Below are 20,608 nucleotides of genomic sequence, written 5' to 3' on the forward strand. Positions count from 1 at the left end.
AGTGACTCAGCCTTGCCTCCACATGGAGGGGCTGCGTGAGGTGCTCAGGAAAGCGAATGCCCTAGAGGGGGAGCCATACCTCGGCTCACCTCCCAGGGCCTCGTCTCCCCTCTGAGAATGGAAGGGATGGTGACTAGAGGAGAAGCTGTGGCCCCTGTGCATCCATCCGCAGCACCAACCCACCCTGCTGCAGGTCACACAGGCTGGCCACAACTAACCAGTCTACCTAACTGGTCTCCCTGCCTCCAGGAAGGAAGGCAGCCTGTTGTGGGATAGACTCCCACAACAATTAGCTTTTGCTCTCTCATCTCGTCTTTCCCCTGCTTAAACGCTGAACTGTATCCCCTCGCTGGCTCCCGCTGCTCTTGGTGTGCTGTGGCTATGAGCCCCCGCCTTGCCCACGCCCCTGTCCCAGTGCTTCCAGCTGCTGTGCGCAGCACCTTCTCACCCTCTGTGAATACACTAGCGGGCACGTGCTCACTCCTCTGCCAGAATGCTCTGCTACTCCTCCCTCTTTCCCTGCTAAGTCACAGTGCTTGGGGAGGTGCTCAAGCATGTGTGGCTTGATTTCACGTGACCACCCAACAGACTGGAGCCAAGAGGAGGGTCTAAAACTCACCAGCTCCCCACAGGTTTGCACAGCAGGACTAACAAACCTAGAAAGCCTCCAGGCTGCAGTGGAGAAACTCAGGTCAGCTTCTCCCACGGCCTGGGCAGATTCCACCTTCTCAACTCAGAACTGGAACACAGCCTCCTGTCATAGCAGTAGAGCTGACAAAGGAAGTATGGGCCCTTACAGGTCTGCAGGAGAGCTTCTGGGCAGCAAGGCGAGGTGCACCCAGGTTACAAGCTGACCTGGCAGGTGAGGGCACTACCGTTGCCCTCAGGGGAACCTTTGCCTGGCACACACCCAACTACCAAGGGCTCAAACAAGCTCCCACTGGCCACTGCAGGGTTTGATTTCCCCCAGGTAAGCACCTTCTTTCAGGTGAGCCTGACAAGAGCAGCCTTGATGATACACAGCAACCAGGGACACAGAAGGCCTTGGTCCAACAGGGTATAAGCCAGAGAGCATGTGGGGTACCATCTCAGCACCCCCTGTAGGCCCTCCCTCACCAATCTGACCTCCTAGGGGGCTGCTGGATGCCACACCTGAACCAGCTGGATCCAGCTCTGCTCCCTGGGAGGAATTTCCACTTCCTTGTGGAGTCCATTCCCTTGGGACTCATCTGGGCACCCCTCCAGCTCCTCCTCAGCTGCGGGGCTTACCCCTGAGTTTATCCCTTACCTTTGCTGCTTTCTCTACACACCCAGGGCCCTTTCTCTTGACTCTGGACTGCCAACGTGACTTTCTCCACTCAATCCCCTGGATCTAGAGTGCAGGGGTCCTTCTGAACAGGCCTGTCCACACTACAACGGAGAGCCCCCCTGGTGCCTGGGGCTGCTGCTGCTGATCTAGCACCCACCACTTCAGCTTGTGGCCAAACACCTGGCTTCCTTTCAGCCGTTCCTAGGGGCCCAGATGCCATCATAGCAAGAAACAAGTATTTCTGGCTCCTAGCCAGGACAGAGGAGATGACAACAGATACGATTTCTCCTGGCACACCTCTGTCACTCACTCTTAGGCCTGTGAAGGGCCTGATACACGCAGAGTCCACCAGGAGAGCAAGGCCAGGGTCCACTGGGACGGTAATTTTACCTAAGGGGGTCACCCCCTGGGCAGATGATGCCCACCCCCTCAACTCACAGTTCTGCTTCTCAAGGCAGCCCTCACCACCCCTTTCAACCCCTTCCCAAGGCAAATCTGAGGAATGTGCAAAAGATGACTCTGTCATCAGTCAGCTGGGTCTGATCCTTGGGTCTCTCTCTGCTTCTCTATGTGCAAAACGGGCCCTCAGGGCATGTCCCAGGGCAGAAGCTGGCAGGGCCCATTCACACACAGTGCCGAGGTCAGGACCCAGTGACCCTGGGTGTACAGTCAAACCTTCTTCACCTTGATCTCCCAACCTGTGAGATGAAGGAAATAACTGGATGCCCACAGGGTCACCCAAAAGACAAGTCACAGGGTAGCTGGAACTGTCCCACATGCTGAGCATGTTTGCCATACGTGTCACATGACGGAGGCCTCAAGTTCCTCTTGGAGAGCTGGGCATGGAATGAACCCCTAAGCCAGACATCACAGGGTGGAAGGACAGGGGTGGGTCAAAGGGCACAGCACAGCTGGCCCATCAGTCACTGAACTGGACAGCAGCAGGACCAGGCACCAGCAGGGAAAGGCCCACGTGGGGAAGAGGCATTTCCTGTGGAGACTGTGCAAAGCCTGCTTGCCCGGATCACGCCAAGACAGGCACAGGCTGGTGCTCCTCAGGGGCAGCGCTCAGTGCTGGGCTCTCAGACAGGCTGCTCAGCCTCAGCACAGGCCTCCTGGAGGAGCGGGCCTCCAGGGCACAGCCACGGAGGATCTCCGCACCGCAGCTCAGGCAGAAGCGGCAGGACCAGGACGAGCACAAGAATAACTGGAGAGGGATGGCAGCAGAGCCAGCAATGGTGGGGACACTGACCAGGGCTCCAGTCCGAGTAGGCGGTGACGGAGAGAGAGCCTCCACTCGAACCAAGCACCCGGCATGGCTCCAAGTGCCTGCCGGACCGTGATCAGGGGCACACAGGCAGGGCCTCAGGAGAAAATGTACTGAGGATGTGTGGGGGTGGGGAGGCGAAGGCTTCCTCCAGAAGCACTAACAGGAACGGCAGGAAACCTGCCCCCACCAGACCTGTTCTTCAACAGCAGCATGTGCGACTGGCTTAGTTCATTTCCTGGCGCCAAAGCCAGTAGTCAGCAGGTCCCCTGCCACTCCTCTGAGGAAGAGGGACGCTGCAGAAGGAGTCTGGGCTGGGGGAGCATCTGCACCGACTCTTTCGGAAAAGGGCTCTTAGCTGGCCGTGAGGCTAGCCTCCCCCTTAGGTGGTCAAATCTACAGCTCTGATAGTCCCTTCTCCCCACCTTAACCAGAGAGCTCCTGTGTGAAGATCTGAGATCACGCACTTCTCCTGGATCCAAGCCAAGTTCCTCCCCAGCCCACAAGTCTTGGTGATCTCTGATCCCAAACCAGGATGGATGACCACTTCCCACTGCTGCCAGTTCCTGGGCTCTGTCCCAAACCTTGCCAGTGTCCCTCCCACCCCTGTGGAACCCTGATTGCCATATACCATCCCATCTGAGATATCGACCTCAGAGCTGACCACCACTCAGAACCATCTGCTGTTCTGGTCAACCCCTCCCCACCCCTATGGAGAACAGAGGCTAACAAGGCCCTTCCTGATGAGAACTTGGGAATTCTGACAATAAGGTCCCCTAAAGCCACGGCCAGGACTACAGCTCAGGTAGACCTCTGGCCATGCCTGCTCCCCTGCTGCTGCCCCACCCCATCTTGGGAACACTGGCCCTGCCTCCCACCTCTCTCAGAGGGTACTGGCTGCCCTCCCCCTCCGCCTGCCCAGGCCTCTGATGGCCAGGCCCCTGTTAGGGGCCAAACTGATCCTCAAAGCTGTTTGTGGTGGCCTCTCTCTAACTTTATTGTCCCAAGCTGGCAGGTAGACACTATAATTACACTGCTCACATGAGGAACCTAGGAGTCACATCACCCCAAGTGCAGAGATGGGATCCTGCCATCCCAGACCTTTCTGGACCACCATGGACCACATGAAGTTGGGGTAAAACAATCTGTGGGTGGCCCTGACCCCCACCCCCACCCCCCCCACCTCCCCCCGCCAAAGGAAGCACTTATTTGTTTTCCCACCACCCACCTAGAGTCAAGCAAACTGCCCCAGTTTCACTGGTTACCTCCTTCAGCTCCTGAGCCACTGAGGCCAGACGCTCATTCTCTGACTGCGTGTTGGCAAGCACGTTGCGCAGCTGCTTCAGCTCTGTCTGTAGCTCTAGCACCTTGCGTACATAGTACTGCTCCTTGGAAGCTGACTCCTGGATCAGACTCTCCTCTCGGCTCTCGCCATCTGCAGCCACCTTCTTATGGTTCGTGTGGGCCTGTCCAAATGCCTGTAGAGGATGAGATTCTCTTGAGAGAGAGCCTGGAGGTAATCCTGTGACCAGACATGCAGGGGAAAGTGGCGGGGTGGGGGGGGACTTTTCCCACAGGAAAAGCAAGATACCTAAGTGCAACATGAGGGCTGTGAAATTACAGAAATCTGGGGATGGAGCTAATGAGGAGCCCTGGTGGGATAGGTTGGTGGGAGTGGCTGGAAGAACTGGGGCAGGGCAAGGATAGGAGGTCCCAGCCATTGTCTCTGCCAGTGTGGCCCCCATCAGCAAACAGACCCCTGTCCTGGGTCCTGGCAGGGAAGCCCCCAGCACTAAGGTGGGTCTGAGGTTCTCTTCCAGATATGGAAACCAAGGTTCAGGGCAGTGCCCTTCCCTTGATTGATCCTGATTCACTCACCTGGAAGACACCTGTACCAGAGGAGGCCTGAGAAGGTGAGAGCCCAAGCCTGGTACAAGTGAAGCTTGTGCAAACTGATCCCCAAGTGTGTCCTAGCTGGGAGTCCCTGCCCACCTGCCCAGGACCTGGGCACAGAGCTGAAAATACCCGAGGGGAGAGGCCCTACCATCCCCAGACCCAGCAAGGGCTTTAAGCTCTAAGAGCAAAGGATCTTGCAGTGGTTCCGGGAGAAGCCCGCATGAGCAAGTGCAACTAGAACTGGTGCCGGCCTGCCCAAGTCCATGCCCCAGGTCCCGGCCAGCGTGGACACACCATCATGTCCTGTTCATCCAGGTGTCACAGCCCCAAGCGAGCACCTTTGCTTCTCTTTCCCTCCCACCCTGCATCATCATAGTAGCCAGGACTCGACCCACATAGGCCTTTAGTGTGCATCCTCCCCAGGGACCCCCTCCTCACCGGCCACCCCATGCAGACCTCTGAGGGGGAGACCCTGTCTCTTTATAGGGCTCCTGGCTCACAGAAGGAAAATAAAAGAGAGAGGGCTATTAAAGAGCAAGGAAAATGATGCCTTTATTTCTTGAGAGAAATACAAACATTTTCATTAATTTATTATTTAATATGAAGTCTAGAAATCCAGTCTAAGAAAACAATTGGGAAAACATGCAAAGCTATATATATGAGCAAAGCTCATACATATATGAGCAGGACTATTTGTAATATAAAAAATAAAAATGTAGAAAGCGACTTGATTCTCTATCTAAATAAAGTACGGTAGGGTCAGGTCAGGGTAACTGCTCTCCCTCCCAAGAGTGGGCCTTGTTCATCTGCTCCCAGCCACTGACAACTTGCCTTGTGAAGACACAGGTTCCTTTTTAAATCAAGTCAGCTCAGCTCTCTCTCTGATTTCTGTTGCTGTCCTCTACTTCCTCCATCCTTGTCCCAGGGAAAGACCAAAGCACAAATCTGTGTCTAGGCAGGACCTGCCGCATCCTGGGTGGCAGCCCCGACCACCAGTTCACATGCCACAACTAAAGATCTTGGATGCCACAGCAAAGACTGAAGATTCTGCATGCCTCAACTAAATCCCGGTGCAGCTAAGCAAATACATAAGTGATTAGGGGGGCAAAAACAGAAAAAAAGGAATAGGTTTTCAACAAATTGTGCTAGAACCGATAGAAACCCACATGCAAAAGAATGAAGTTGGATCCCTTTCTTACACCATATGTAACAATTAACTCAAAATGGATGAGAGATCTAAATGGAAGACTTAAAACTACAACTCTCAAAAGAAAATGTGGATAAATCCTCACGACCTTGTTGCCAATGGGATCTTCCTTGTGACACCGAAAGCACAAGTAACATAAGAAAAAAACAGATAAACTGTACTTCATCAAAATTCTAAAATTTGTGTATCAAAGAATACTATCACATGAAAAGACAACCTACACAACAGTAGAAAATACTTTTAAATTTTGTATTTGATAAGCATCTAGTATCCAGAACATATAAAGAACTCTTATAACTCAACGATAAAAAGATAAACAAATCAATTTAAAAAATGGACAATGGACCTGAATACACGTCTCCAAAGATTTTTAAAAAATGGCCAATCAGCTCATTAAAAGACACTCACCATCAGTAGATATGGAAATGAAAGTCAAAATCACAGTAAGATAGCACCTCACACCCACTAGGATGGGTATAATTAAAATTTTTTTTAAAAGGAAAATAACAAGTGCTGGTGAAGGTATGGCAAAACTGAAACCCACTGCTAGTGGGAATATAAAATGGTATTGTAGAAAACAGCCTGGTAGATCCTCAGAGAGCTAAACATAGAATCACCATGTGATTCTGCGATTTCACTCCTAGGTACAGACTTAAGAAAAATGATAATATACATTCACAAAAAAACTTGTACACAGATCTTCATAATAGCCAGTAAGTAAAAAAAACCCCAAATGGCCACCAACTGATGAAGGGATGAATAAAACTGGTCTACACATACAATGGAGTATTATCTGGTAATAAAAAGAAATGAATTACTGACACATGGAGCAACATACATGAACCTTGAAAATACTCTGCTCTGTGAGAAGAGCAAGTCACAAAGGGCCACATATTGTATGATTCCATGTATATGATATATCCAAAACAGGGAAATCTATAGAAATAGAAAGCATATGAATGGTTGCCCATGGCAGCAGGTGGAGTTGGGAGGTTGGAGGGGGTGACAGTTTAAGGGGTATCTTTTGGGGCTAACGAAAATATTCTAAAATTAGTTGTGGAGACAGATGCACAACTCTGAATATACTAAAAGCCAATGAACTGTACATTTTGAGTGAATTGTATGGTAAATCGAACTATACTAATAAATTGTTACAGTTGTTTTAAGTTAAAGAATGGAAGAAGATAAAGCACACTGCTGCTGCTGCTAAGTCGCTTCAGTTGTGTCCGACTCTCTGCGACCTCACAGACGGCAGCCCACTAGGCTCCTCTGTCCCTGGGATTCTCCAGGCAAGAACACCGGAGTGGGTTGCCATTTCCTTCTCCAATGAGGGAAAGTGAAAAGTGAAAGTGAAGTCGCTCAGTCGTGCCCGACTCTTACCAACCCCATGGACTGCAGCCTACCAGGCTCCTCCATCCATGGGATTTTCCAGGCAAGAGTACTGGAGTGGGATGCCATTGCCTTCTCCTAAAGCACACTAACACACCTCAAAAGAAAGCTAGAATGTCTCTATTAATATCAGATAAGGTAAGTATTTTATATATCTTTTATATATTTTTCAATGCAAAGAATATCACCAGAGACAAAGAGGATCATTTCATAATAATGAGTCTAAGTCACAAAGAGAACTTTACAATTCTAAACATTTATGTGCTTAATAATAGAGCTTCAAAATATATGAATAAAAAACTGATAGAACTACAAACAAAAATAAGACAAATCCAAAATTATAGTTGGGAGAGTTCAACATCCAACTCTCGTTATTCCTCTCAATATTTCATAGGACAGGTAGACAGGACATCAATAAGGACACAGTAGACAAGAACAGCACAATTAACTAACCTGACCTAACTGCATGTCTAGAATCTCCCGCCCAACAGCAGCAGCACATTCATTCTTTACAAGGACACATGGAACATTTACCCAGACAGACCAGATTCTGGGTAAATGAAACACACCCTGAAAGGATTCAGGCCATACAAAGATTTGTTTTGACCACAAGAAATTAAATAAGAAATCAATAATGGAAAGATTTCCAGAAAATCTCCAAACGTTTGGCAACTAACCAACACATCAAAGAAGAAACCAAAGTGAAACGAAGTGTTTTTACTCCATGAAAATGAAATGAGTATGAGAATTGGTGGGATGCCATTATGGCAAGGACTTAGGAGAATATTTATAGTACTAAATGACTATGTTTTAAAAAAAAAACTACCAATCTAATCAAGAACCTCAGCTTCCATCTTAAAGATTACACCAGGTATTGGGCACAAAGCTCATGGAGCCGCTAAAAGCCCTGTGAGACTAAGCCCCTCCTTAGGCCCCATGTACACAGTTGGCAAGAAACCCATGTTCACCCCAGCTCGCCATGCCATGGTCTTCTCCAGACAACACTCCTCCAGGCCTCTGCCCCAGTGGTCTCTGGGCATTCTACAGGCCAAGGGACGAAGGCCTTCAAGTCCTGCCTGAGGGCTACCGTGTTTCTCACCTCCCAGACACAAGTTCTGCACTGAACACAGACGCTATAAACCCCGCTGCGGCATGGTTTTAAACCCTCCTTATAGGCTGTGTGTTACTTAAGGAAGGAGCTGTTTCTTGTATTTGGCTAGTCTTGGGCCCACACGGTATCTGATTAGAGTTCAGTCAACCCCAGTGAGAACTGCCTCCTCTTTTCAGCTGTGTGCTTGTGTATTCACTCACTCAGCTGCTCAACAAACATCGGACAGCACGATGGTGGTCTGGAACACATACAGTTTACACCCTGCCTGAAACCCTCAGGAACTCTGATCTTCTGGTAGCAAGAGCGTAACTGGTACAACCACTTAGGAAAACCATTATCCACTAACACTAAGCTCACATCTGTTCCACGACCCTGCATGTTTATAGGAACATCATTTACAAAAAGACTCAAGCCAGAAAGTTCCCCAGTTCTGTCAACAGAAGGAAAAATTATGATATAGTCACATTACAAATACTACACAGAAATGAAAATGAGTAAATTGCTGTTATTTAAACAAACACAGACGAGTCTCATACAGTATTGGGTGAAAGAAGTCAGACACAAGAGATATACTGTATGGTTCCGTTTATATATACAACTCAGCTGGTAAAAAGGCAGTGGTGATCCCTTGGGTTGGGGGAGGGCCTTTGAAAGAGGCTTCTGGAGCTGAAGATGTTTTGATTCTTGATCTGGGTGCTCATTATGTGGATGTGCTCAGCATGTGAAAGTTCACACTTATGATTTCTGCTCTATATGTTTCTCCTCAGTAAAAAGTAAAAGCAGAAACAAGAAACAAGGAGCATATGAAATTCAAAGGAAAAAACAGAAATAATAATGATCAGAGTAGAAATCAATGAAACAGAAAAAAAAATAGATAAATTAAATCAAAAGCAAGTTCTTTAAAAACATTAATCAAATGGATACACTTCCAGCCAGAATAACTGAGGTAGGGGTAGGTGGAGGGAGCACCATAGGTATTGAGAAGAATAAGGGATATCATGAATAGTTTCATGCCAATAAATATGACAGATGAAATGGACAAATTCCTTGAAAGATAAAAATTACCAAAGCCCACTCAAGAAGAAATGGATAACCTGAATAGTCCCAAATCAACTAAGGCAAGTGAATCTGCAGTTTAAAACCACAGAGAGAACATTCTGGGCTGCACTCACAAATTCTACCAAACGTTTAAGAAAGACATAAATCCAACTGTACACAGATTCATCCAGAAAACTGAAAAGCAAGGAAAACTTCCCACCTAATTTTATGAGACCACCATTAAACCAAAGACAGTACAAAAACCCACCAATATATAAAAAGGGTAAGGAATTATGATACAGAGGGGCTTATCCAAAGAATAATATTGATCGACAATCATTAGAAGAAAAAAAAAAATCAATGTACCTGAGTATACTAAGACAAAAAAAAAAAACAAAAAAATCTATGGGATTATCTCAAAAGATGCAGGAAAATTCGACATTCATCCCTGTAAGCACTCTCAGCAAACAGAAGGGAGCATCCTCAACCTGATGACATCTTCTAAACATCTGTCAACTAACATTATTTAATGATGAAAAACAGTCACCTTGCTTCTGGTCAACACTGCACTTTTTAAGTTCTCAGCCTACAGTGCAATGAAACAAGAAAAATCAAAGGCATCTAGCCTGGAAAGGAAGAAGTAAAACTGTCTTTACTTATACATCACACAACAGTCTATACAGAAAATCCAAAGAAATCTACAAAGTCACTAGAACTAATAAGTGAGTTCAGCTAGGCTGCAAGACACAAGATTACTATACAAAAATCAAACCTTATTTCTGTATTTGTTTAGGACTAAACAATTGGAAAATGAAAAAAATTTAACTACTACTTACAATAGCATCAACTATATTAAACGTTAATACTTAAGTCTGACAGAAGATATGCAAGACCTATACATTAAAAGCCACAGAATACTGCTGAGAGAAATTAAAAAATAGAGATATATCTATTCATGGGCCAAAAGACTCTCTCATTCTCTAATGCCCTCTTCTCCTTCTGCCCTCAATCTTTCCCAGCATCAGGGACTTTTCCAGTGACTCGCAGTTCACATCAGATGACCAAAATACCGGGCATACTACCAGCATAAAGACAGACAAACAGAGGTACTGAACAGAATAGAGAATCCAGAAATAGACTCTTATGTATGGCCAACTGACTCGACAAAGGTACAAAGGCAATTTGGTGGCGAAGGGATAATCTTTTAATACATGGTGCTAAAATAAATGAATATCCTTATATTAAAAAAATAAACTACCACCCATACCTTACAGCATATAGGAAAATTAATTTAAAACGGATCATAGGTTTAAACATTAAAAGTATAAGATTTCCAGGGGAAAACAAAAGAAAATGTCTGTGACTTTGGACATGACCTACAGAAGGAGAAACTGGTAATCTGGACTCTAAAACTATAAGCTTATGCTGTTAGACAAGGTAAGAGAATGACATGATAGACTGGGGAAAAGTGTTTGCAAATTACACATCTTTTATAAAGGACTTATATCCAGAATATAAGCTCAGTAAGAAAAATAATCCAATTAAAACTGGGCAACAGAAAGTTTATGCGTCTTGTCTTAACATGACAGAATAGTTCAGTTCAGTTGTTCAGTCGTGCCCGACTCTTTGCGATCCCATGAACCACAGCACGCCAGGCCTCCCTGTCCATCACCATCTCTCAGAGTTCACCCAAACTCACGTGCATTGAGTCGGTGATGCCATCCAGCCGTCTCATCCTCTGTCGTCCCCTTCTCCTCCGGCCCCGAATCCCTCCCAGCATCAGGGTCTTTTCCAATGAGTTAACACTTCGCATGAGGTGGCCAAAGTACTGGAGTTTCAGCTTCAGCATCAGTCCTTCCAATGAACACCCAGGACTGATCTCCTTTAGAATGGACTGGTTGGATCTCCTTGCAGTCCAAGGGACTCTCAAGAGTCTTCTCCAACACCACAATTCAAAAGCATCAATTCTTCGGCGCTCAGCTTTCTTCACAGTCCAACTCTCACATCCATACATGACCAGTGGAAAAACCGTAGCCTTGACTAGACAGACCTTTGTTGGCAAAGTAATATCTCTGCTTTTCAATATACTATCTAGGTTGTCATAACTTTCCTTCCAAGGAGTGTCTTTTAATTTCATGGCTGCAATCACCATCTGCAATGATTTTGGAGCCCAAAAAAATAAAGTCTGACAGTTTCCACATCTATTTCCCATGAAGTGATGGGACCAGATGCCATGATCTTTGTTTTCTGAATGGTGAGCTTTAAGCCAACTTTTTCACTCTCCTCTTTCACTTTCAACAAGAGGCTTTTTAGTTCCTCTTCACTTTCTGCCATAAGGACGGTGTCATTTGCATATCTGAGGGGTTGCTGATAAATGAGTGGGTCACAAATCTCATGACAGGGAGATTTGTCCTAATAGTCCTATATTCCTCTACTCATTAAAAATGTTACATTCCAAATATTAACCACATTTATTTAAGCCACTTATGACAGAAGTACTTAATAAACTGTACAATAAACTCTGATGCTTAAAAATATAACTGATTTTTCTTTCAAAAAAATTGGCAAACAACTATACTCCAATGAAAATTAATTTTTTAAAATGGGCAGAAGAACTGAACAAATACATCACCTGAGAAGATACACTTATGAGAAAGAATCACATGAAAAGGTGCTGAACATATTAAGTGACAGTTCAGCTCAGTTGCTCAGTCGTGTTGACTCTTTGCAGCCCCATGAACTGCAGCTCGCCAGGCCTCCCTGTTCCTCCTGGAGTTCACCCAAAGTCATGTCCACTGAGTCGGTGATGCCATCCAACCATCTCATCCTGTTGGCCCCTTCTCCACCTGCCTTCAATCTTTCTCAGCATCAGGGTCTTTTCAAATGAGTCAGCTCTTCACATCAGGTGGCCAAAGTATTGGAATTTCAGCTTCAACATCAGTCCCTCCAATGAACACCCAGGACTGATCTCAAGAGAAATGCAAATGATAATTAAATGAGTTAACCACTGTGTATCTACTAGAACACTGAAGATTAAAATGTCTGATCCTACCTACCAAGGTTGGCATGAGTGGGAAGCAATTAGAATTCTCCTACACTGCTGATGGGGAATGTAAATGGTACAACCACTTTGGCAAAGAATTTGGCAGATTATTAAAAAGTTAAGCATATATCTGACATATGGCACAGCCATCCACTCTTAGGTATTTACCCAAGAGAAATGCAAGTGTGTATCTTTGTATAGATACATACAGGAATCTATATATCTATATATATATAACCAAAACAAAACAAACTCAAAACAGCCCAATGACCATCAATAGGAAAGTAGATTTTTTTAAAAATGTGGTGTAGCCACACAATGGACTACTACTCCACAACCAAAAGGGACAGCTATTGATAATGCACATTAACACAGACACCTCTCAGGCCAAAAATACAGTATGTGTTGTATGATTCCATTTATGTAAAACCAGAAAATGCACACAAATGTAAATATCATTGTTGCCTGCAGATGAGGAAAGAAATTACAAATAGGGATGAGGAAACATACGGATGACGAATACCGTCATTATTTCAATTACACTGTCTACTTCATGAGTATGCACCCATATGAAAACTTGTCTAGAGCACAGATTCAAGAGTTGTGGCACACAGGCTTAGTTGCTCTGTGGTACGTCGGATCTTCCTGGACCAGGGGCTGAACCTCTGTCTCCTGCATTAGCAAGCAAATTTCTTTACCAGTGAGCCACCAGGGAAAACTTGAATACCTTAAATATATTCAACTTATTGTATTTCACTTATACTTCAATAAAGCTAAGAAAACAACTTGGATGATTCTGAAGCATTCAACCTGGAGACCTCACCCTTGTGCTCACTGCCCCAGCTCACAGGCCAGGAAGCTGACAGTTGGAGAAGTGGAGACAATCTATGCCCCTGGTCACTCAGCCCACCTGTCCTCCTGACCAAAGCATCCTTACACACCTCGCAACATCCTGTGTAGCTTGAGTCTATCTCAAAACCTGCCCCCCAACCCAGGAAGTCCTCAGAGCAAGTAAATGTACCACCTGACTGCAGTGTCCAGCTGTGCATATGCTTGTCTTTGCCTCCCTGCATACCTCCCAGGCTGGTGCTTTCTGGAGGGCCTCAGAAGTTCCCAGGCAGCTTGGGGACCCAGCTTTGGTCTCCACCCCAGGCCTGCCCACAACATTCCCTGACCACTGACCTCCTGGGGTGCCTGTACGGGCCGTGAGGTGGCAGTGGCAGTGCCTTTGTGATGTCCCCACAGGGCTGCGCCAGCTGTAAGCAGGCTAACGCTGTTTTGACACAGGATTGCAGACCACACCCTGCCCACTGCTGTGTATCTTCCCAGGTCCAGTGATACAGATGTGAGGTCATGCCTGGCCTTGCTTCAAGTACATCTGCACTGACGTGGACACTCGGAGCCAGAAGCAGACACAGTGGGGGAGGTTACATGTGCCAAATGGGGAGCGTGCCCAGGGCAAGCTTCAGGCCAGGAAGGGAAGCCGCAGGCCTCCAGAGGCAGATTTCAAAGCCAAACCTGGTGGGAAGAGAAGTCACAGCTCAGGAAGTAGTGTGAGCACATGCCAGGCAGGAGGTCCCAGGCTCTCCGGCAAGCATCAAGGGCCGCTTTCTGAGAAGGGGGCAGCTGGGAGACTCAGAGACCAGCGGCACAGCCTGGGCAGGAAGACCCAAGTGAGGCGCAGAGGAGCTGGGTGGGGATGGGTGGGGATGGGAGTCAGGTCTGGGGGCTTCCCCAAATGACCTGGCAGACCACCTAGCTTCTGTGGAGTGGGAACAGCAGTGAGAGCTCAGAGATCAGGGCACCTGCACACTTGGGTAAATGTGACCTGGGTCACCCTGACCCTCACGTCCTCAGGCCTGAAGTCTCACTGCAGGAGGCCTCAGACACAAGACAGGATGAGTTCCTGTCACAAAGTTCTGGCTCTGGGTCGGCCCGTCTTGCTGCCCAGTGCAGCCACCCACCTCAGTGTGTTGAGGGCGGCATGGTTCAGAACACAGGCACCCAAAGAGTAGGACACAGAGGGGGCAGAACAGGTGCAGGGCCCCTGAGCTGCAGTTCCAACTAGGGGCATGCCGGGAGCGACGCAACTAGGGGACCATTTATGAGGGTGGTATCCTGGCAGGGATGAGACTCCCATGAGGACATTCAAGCAACAAGCCAAATCCTTGCTTCCACTAAGGGCTGGGATGCACCAGTGGACAGGTAGCCCCCCACTCCTGCCTCAAGAGGAACCAACGCCTCCAGAGCCAGCACTTCTGACTAGCGTCAACATGCTTAGATGCCCGACAACCCCTGGCCCCATGCTATGCTATCCAGGACCAGGTCCAAGTCTCCACCAGATACTCAGGCCCCCACTACCCCGACAAGGCCAAGATTCAGAGACAAAAGCAGGACAAAGAAGCAGAAATAACAATTACAGATAACAGGCTTCCTCTGACCACCTGATGAGAAGAATGGAGGTCAGCACAATGTAGCCCTGTGGCCCATATCTGGTCCAAGTCTCGTTCTGCTACTAAAGTTGTCTTGGAACAGAGCTAAATGGGAAAGCTGAAGCAGGCTAGCATGATGCTGGGGCCTCTGCCTCGAGTCCACGGGTCTGGGGTCCACACAGCTAGCAGCCTTCATGGCCTACACTAGGGTCAGCAACTAACGCAGACTGAGAAGCTGGTGCCTATAGGGAGTTCACGGACTTTCCAGGCAAAAGGCTCCATCCGCCTCTCCCTAACCTGTCTGGCTGGAGGCGGCAATGGCACCCCACTCCAGCACTCTTGCCTGGAAAATCCCAGGGACAGAGGAGCCTGGTAACCTGCAGTCCATGGGGTCGCGAAGAGTCGGACACCAATGAGCGACTTCACTTTCACTTTTCACTTTCATGCATTGGAGAAGGAAATGGCAACCCACTCCAATGTTCTTGCCTGGAGAATCCCAGGGACGGGGGAGCCTGGTGGGCTGCCGTCTATGGGTCGCACAGAATTGGACACGACTGACGCGACTTAGCAGCAGCAGCCTGCCTGGCTAAGGGCACAGGTCCCACAACACTGCTTTGGGAAAGATCTATGGTGTTCTCCTTAAGTTACCGGGAGGGATAAGCCCGTCCTTTCCCATTCTTTGGCTTGGCTGAGTCTTCTGGCCCAACATCCACCAAGAGTCACCAGCTTTTCAGGCGACAATCTGATGTAGTAGATGCAACACATGCCAAGCCAGGAGAACCAGACTGAGCACTTCCAGGATGGTAGGTGTGCTTCCAGGAAGCAGTTTTCACAATGAAGCTGGGGTTTGGAATTCTCAACTTCCTTGTTATTGGAATTCCTGGGCTCATCCAGCCCCACCCTCCCACAGCAGTTCCCACAGCTTCCTGAAGGGCTACCCGCTGCAACAGGGTGGGGGCATCCCAGAAATTCCCAACTCCTATCAGCTGCCCATCCTGGCCCCTCCGCTGGGCTTCCTGCCTAATCCTTTTCCTGGGATCAGGGGCTGGGGACCGTCACTATGTGCCCACCCCACCACGTCTCCCTGTGCCACCAGCAGTTTCACAAGGACCTTTCAAGAGCATGCTTCCTGAATGTCTGGCCTCGGGAGGGTGCCGCTGGTACCAGGAGAGCCCACACTGTCAGGCCCTCAGGACCCAATTCTGTCCTGGCTAGGACTACAAACCCTGACATCCTTAGGAACCACATGAACAGAATCACCTCCTACCCTCAGCTCACCAATGGTCTTGGTTACTGTAACCAGTGATTGTCAGCACAACATCCTCTCTATTCCCCAACCAGAATCAGGGGCCCCTAAAACATCCCTCACTTCTTTTCTGGTTCAAAGTGGTGTCCCTACCAGAACCTCACCCTGGGAAGCAGCTCCTCAGAGCGAGTATGTGCTGAGTACCCCACGGGGCAGAATGCCAGCCTGGGCCAAAGCTGGGCCACCAGCAGCTGGTGCTCAGGGAAGGAGGAGTCCCTCCAGTCATCACTCTACATGGTCACCATCTGCTGGCACACTTGGGCCTGCTGAACCTGTCAGCCCAGGCTCAGCCCCACCTCACCCACAGAGCACTTACTAACCAGCTGAAAGCTGTAATTGTCTGCTGATCTGAGGAAGGGAAGAGCAGCCTTGGGAACTGGCCTCTCCCCCAAACCTTATTCAGGGAGCTAGGTAGGGAAGAGGAACCTAGTAACTCAAGTTCAGTAACTCAAGTTCAATGCAGGCTGTCACAGACAATATTCAACAGGTATCAATTGCTGATGTCTTCCTCTCTACCCCAAAACTAGTACATGCAAACCACAGGGTTTAAGCCCTTGCTTGAGTTAAAAGGGCATCTGGCAACCCTGAGGCCTGGAAAGAAGACATGATGGGGAGACCTGTGAGACGCGGCCACACGTAGGCATTACCCTATGGCCAGCTCCCTCTGTGAGGCTGTCAGCCCCAAGAAACCACATCGGCCTCACTCATCAACCTCAAGATGGGACTCAAGTCTGGGAATTGTATACAGATAACAAGTCCAATACTTTGGCCACCTCATGCAAAGAGCTGACTCATTGGAAAAGACCCTGATGCTGGGAGGAATTGAGGGCAGGAGGAGAAGGGGACGACTGAGGATGAGATGGCTGGATGGCATCACCAACTCGATGGACATGAGTTTGGGGAAACTCCGGGAGTTGGTGATGGACAGGGAGGCCTGGCATGCTGCAGTTCATGGGGTCACAAAGAGTCGACATGACTGAGCGACTGAACTGAACTGAACAAGCTCTATGATATCATGAGATAAAGATTTTACAGCACCAACCAGAAAACACAGACTGGCTGGACAGATGAAAACAGATGAAAAATGCTTGTGCTCCAGTTACCACATCACTCTGCTCGACCCCCCCAAATCATATGTAATTATGTCATATTGTTAGGTTAATCATGCTCCCACGATTGCTTGCAATTGTAATTATCTTTTATTTTTTGTCTGGCGATTGATTGTGAAAACTGATAAACATCTTTTACTACTGTGATTATGCAACTATTACTTAACACCATTGAATCATGACTGGTCAACAGAAAAAAACAGAATTCTCTATTACCAAAACTATGACTTAACAGAAAAACCTGTAATCACTTTTTAAAATCCAGATAGATGCACATTAGAGTTATCTTGAAAATTTTTGAAAAATACAAATGCCCAAGTATTGCTTTTTTTCTTCCAGAGCTCCAGATACGTCTCTAATGAGCAGCCATGTTTAAAAACAACTAAACTATATGAGGTTCTTTTACTTTTATCTAGTTTTTCACTTTTTCTATTTTCATATTCAGTGCTCCTATTTCATTTAGCTTATGTTTTCCAATTTCTCCATCTCTTCTTTTTTTTAATGTTCTATCTCAAGCCTTTATCATATGTAGTAGAAAAACTCTTGCATACATATATATAAGTAATATGTATACGTATTTTAGAAAACTTATGAATTTTCACCCAACTAAAAAACATGACATTTTGATTCTACTTGTCTTAGTATGAATAGAATGCTAGATTCCTAATTTTAAAAAATAGGTATGCCAACAAGCAACAAAGGCTTACTGTATAGCACAGGGAAATAATAGTCAATATCTTTTAATAATCTATAATGGAAAATAATTTCAAAATAATATACATGTATATCTGAATCACCTTGCAGTGCATCTGAAACACTGTAAGTCAACTATATTTCAATAAAATACATGTATTAGTTCAGTTCAGTTGCTCAGTCATGTCCGACTCTTTGCGACCCATGAATCGCAGCACGCCAGGCCTCCCTGTCCATCACCATCTCCTGAGTTCACTCAGACTCACGTCCATTGAGTCAGTGATGCCATCCAGCCATCTCATCCTCTGTCGTCCCCTTCTCCTCCTGTCCCCAATCCCTCCCAGCATCAGAGTCTTTTCCAATGAGTCAACTCTTCACATCAGGTGGCCAAAGTACTGGAGCTTCAGCTTTAGCATCATTCCTTCAATAAAATACATGTATTAAGAAAAATATATATATCAGTATGCACCCAAACACATGGAATATGATCTCTTAAAATAATGTCTGTATCAGAGAGGGTATACAAAACAACCAACAGGAAACCAAGTAAACAAAAAATAGAAACATTTCATATCAGAACTTGGGGATCACTGCCAAAGCATTACTGTGTTGGGGGAGGGATTATACTATAAATACATATTAATGATAAAAACAGAAACTGAACAAAGAGATGAGGCAAAAGTCTCACAAAGAGGAAGTGACATAACAAAAACCCCAAACAAAAGGAAAAAAGCCACTAAGTTAGTTAATTTTCTCAATCTGATGATGATTATATTCATATGCAAAAGCACAAGCCCCTAAACCCAGGAGCTGCAAGCCATCACCACCACCATCATCACTACAACCTCCCCCACCCCCACTGGCTCCCCCACCCCCCAGGACTTTCCACTGTGGCAGGGCTGGAAATCAGAACTTCTCTGTCCACTCACAGCACAAGACAGGATGTGGTGAGGGAAGGGTGGCTCAACAGACACCCTGTAACTCACAAATTCTTCCTTCAAAAGCCGGGGGTGAGGGAGTATCCCAGGTCACCTGGGCTGACTATGCATGCAGAAACCTGGGTGAGATCTCAGCAAACAGAAGTCAAGAGTTCACCTGGAAAAGCATTCACTTGCCCCAGGAACACAAAACCAAAGGCATTAACTTAACTCAACTTAAAAATACTGATTTTGCATCTACCTGCACAGTAAGTAAACAATACAGTATGTCAGAAAGTGAACTATCAACATTTCTGCTGCAAACTAATGTTAAGAAAGAGCACCTACAGCTACAGTAAATCTACCTAAACAGATTTAAAATGAGAGCCAACTTAACAAAGAACAGAATGCATTAATAAAAAATGGACAAGCACTGGAGTCAGTCCACTTAAAAGGACAAGGCAAGATAACCTTAACTTCTTACCACACTTCAGAGACTGGAAGAAAGAGAAGAAAGGATTAATTCTATATTGTCTGTAGGTGATGATTTTATCCAGGGACTTACCTGGCGGTCCAGTGGTTAGGACATTGCCTTTCAATGCAGGAGGTGCAGGTTTGATCCTTGGGCAGGGAGCCAAGATCCTAACATGCCTTGTGGCCAAAAAACACAAAACAGAGCAATACTGCAACCACTTAAAGACTTTAACCTTGAATACTAATTTAACCAGAAACCCAAGACTTATTCAAAGAAAATGATAAACAAGCTAATGAAAAGGGCGGAACCCGAGCAGGAGGGTAAGGTGCCTGAGCTGCCACTTGCAGCTCACATGTTAGGGACTGCACAGCTGTCAAGCTAAAGGAACCTGCCCCACATCCTCTGGGATTACACCAGAGCAATAGTGCAGTTTATCCAGATGATTTAGCAAGCAAAGAGATTCTCCCCTTTGCTTCCACTGAAAAAACCTTAAGATATAATTTACATGCCATAACATTCACCCATTTAACGTACAATTCCATTCAGTAGTTTTTAATAGATTCACAAGATTGAGCAACCCTTATCATCATCTAATTTCACATTTTCGTAACCCCCACTTCCATTCCCCATCAGTACTCATTCCCCAGCTCCCTTTCTCCAGACCCTAAAAACCACCAGTGTACTTTCTATCTCTGTGGCTTTGTCTACTCAGGATATTTCATCTAAAGGGAACCACACAGTGTTACCCTCCGTGACTTGCTTCTCTCACTAATCATAATGCTTCCAGGGTCCATCCATGTTACAGTGTGTACCAGCACTTCACTTCTTTTTATTGCCAGATACTCTCCCATTGTATGCACGGACCACATGTGTTTATCCATTCATCAGCTGATGGACATTTGGGTTGTTCCCCCTTTTGGGTTGTACTACTATGAACTCGTATGCACAAACTGTGTGGACACATATTTTCAATTCCCTGGGTATGTATGTAGGAATGAACCAATGGTACATATATATGATAACTTTATGTTTGACACTGAGAAATTGCCAAATGATTTGCCACAGCAGCATACCATTTTCCATTCAAGTGTGGGTTTTGATTTCTCCACATCCTTGTCAATACTTGTTATTGCTGGTCTTTCAATTTTAGCCATCATAGTAGTATAAGGTCTCCTAGTATTTAAAATAATTTAGTATTAGCATCGATAGCTACCACTCCTAAAATTCTCCTTAAATCGATTATTTCACTTATTGCCTAGCTCAAAGTTCTCTGGAGAATTCTGGTTCCCAGTCGATGAAGGAAGAAACTGAGTCCAAGAGGCCAAAGCCATGTCAAGGCCTCCTCTATCCTAGGTAGAGGCACAGCTCTAACTCTGGGCCATCCCTCTCACGCCAGCTCCTCCTATTACACCAGTG

The 20,608-nt window shown here is 46.6% G+C and overlaps 1 protein-coding gene across 2 annotated transcripts in view; it reads right to left on the reverse strand.

Moving 5' to 3' along the window:
* The window catches only part of BICD2 (BICD cargo adaptor 2), a 55,380-nt gene that overhangs the window by 19,504 nt on the left and 15,268 nt on the right, over positions 1-20,608 (reverse strand). For both annotated transcript variants that reach the window (XM_018052495.1, XM_018052494.1), the window contains exon 2: positions 3,842-4,054. In XM_018052495.1, coding sequence (XP_017907984.1) covers positions 3,842-4,054 — 213 coding nt within the window. The remainder of the gene's footprint in view (positions 1-3,841; positions 4,055-20,608) is intronic.

Source organism: Capra hircus, chromosome 8, assembly GCF_001704415.2.
Source record: "Capra hircus breed San Clemente chromosome 8, ASM170441v1, whole genome shotgun sequence".
Taxonomy (NCBI): Eukaryota; Metazoa; Chordata; class Mammalia; order Artiodactyla; family Bovidae; genus Capra; species Capra hircus.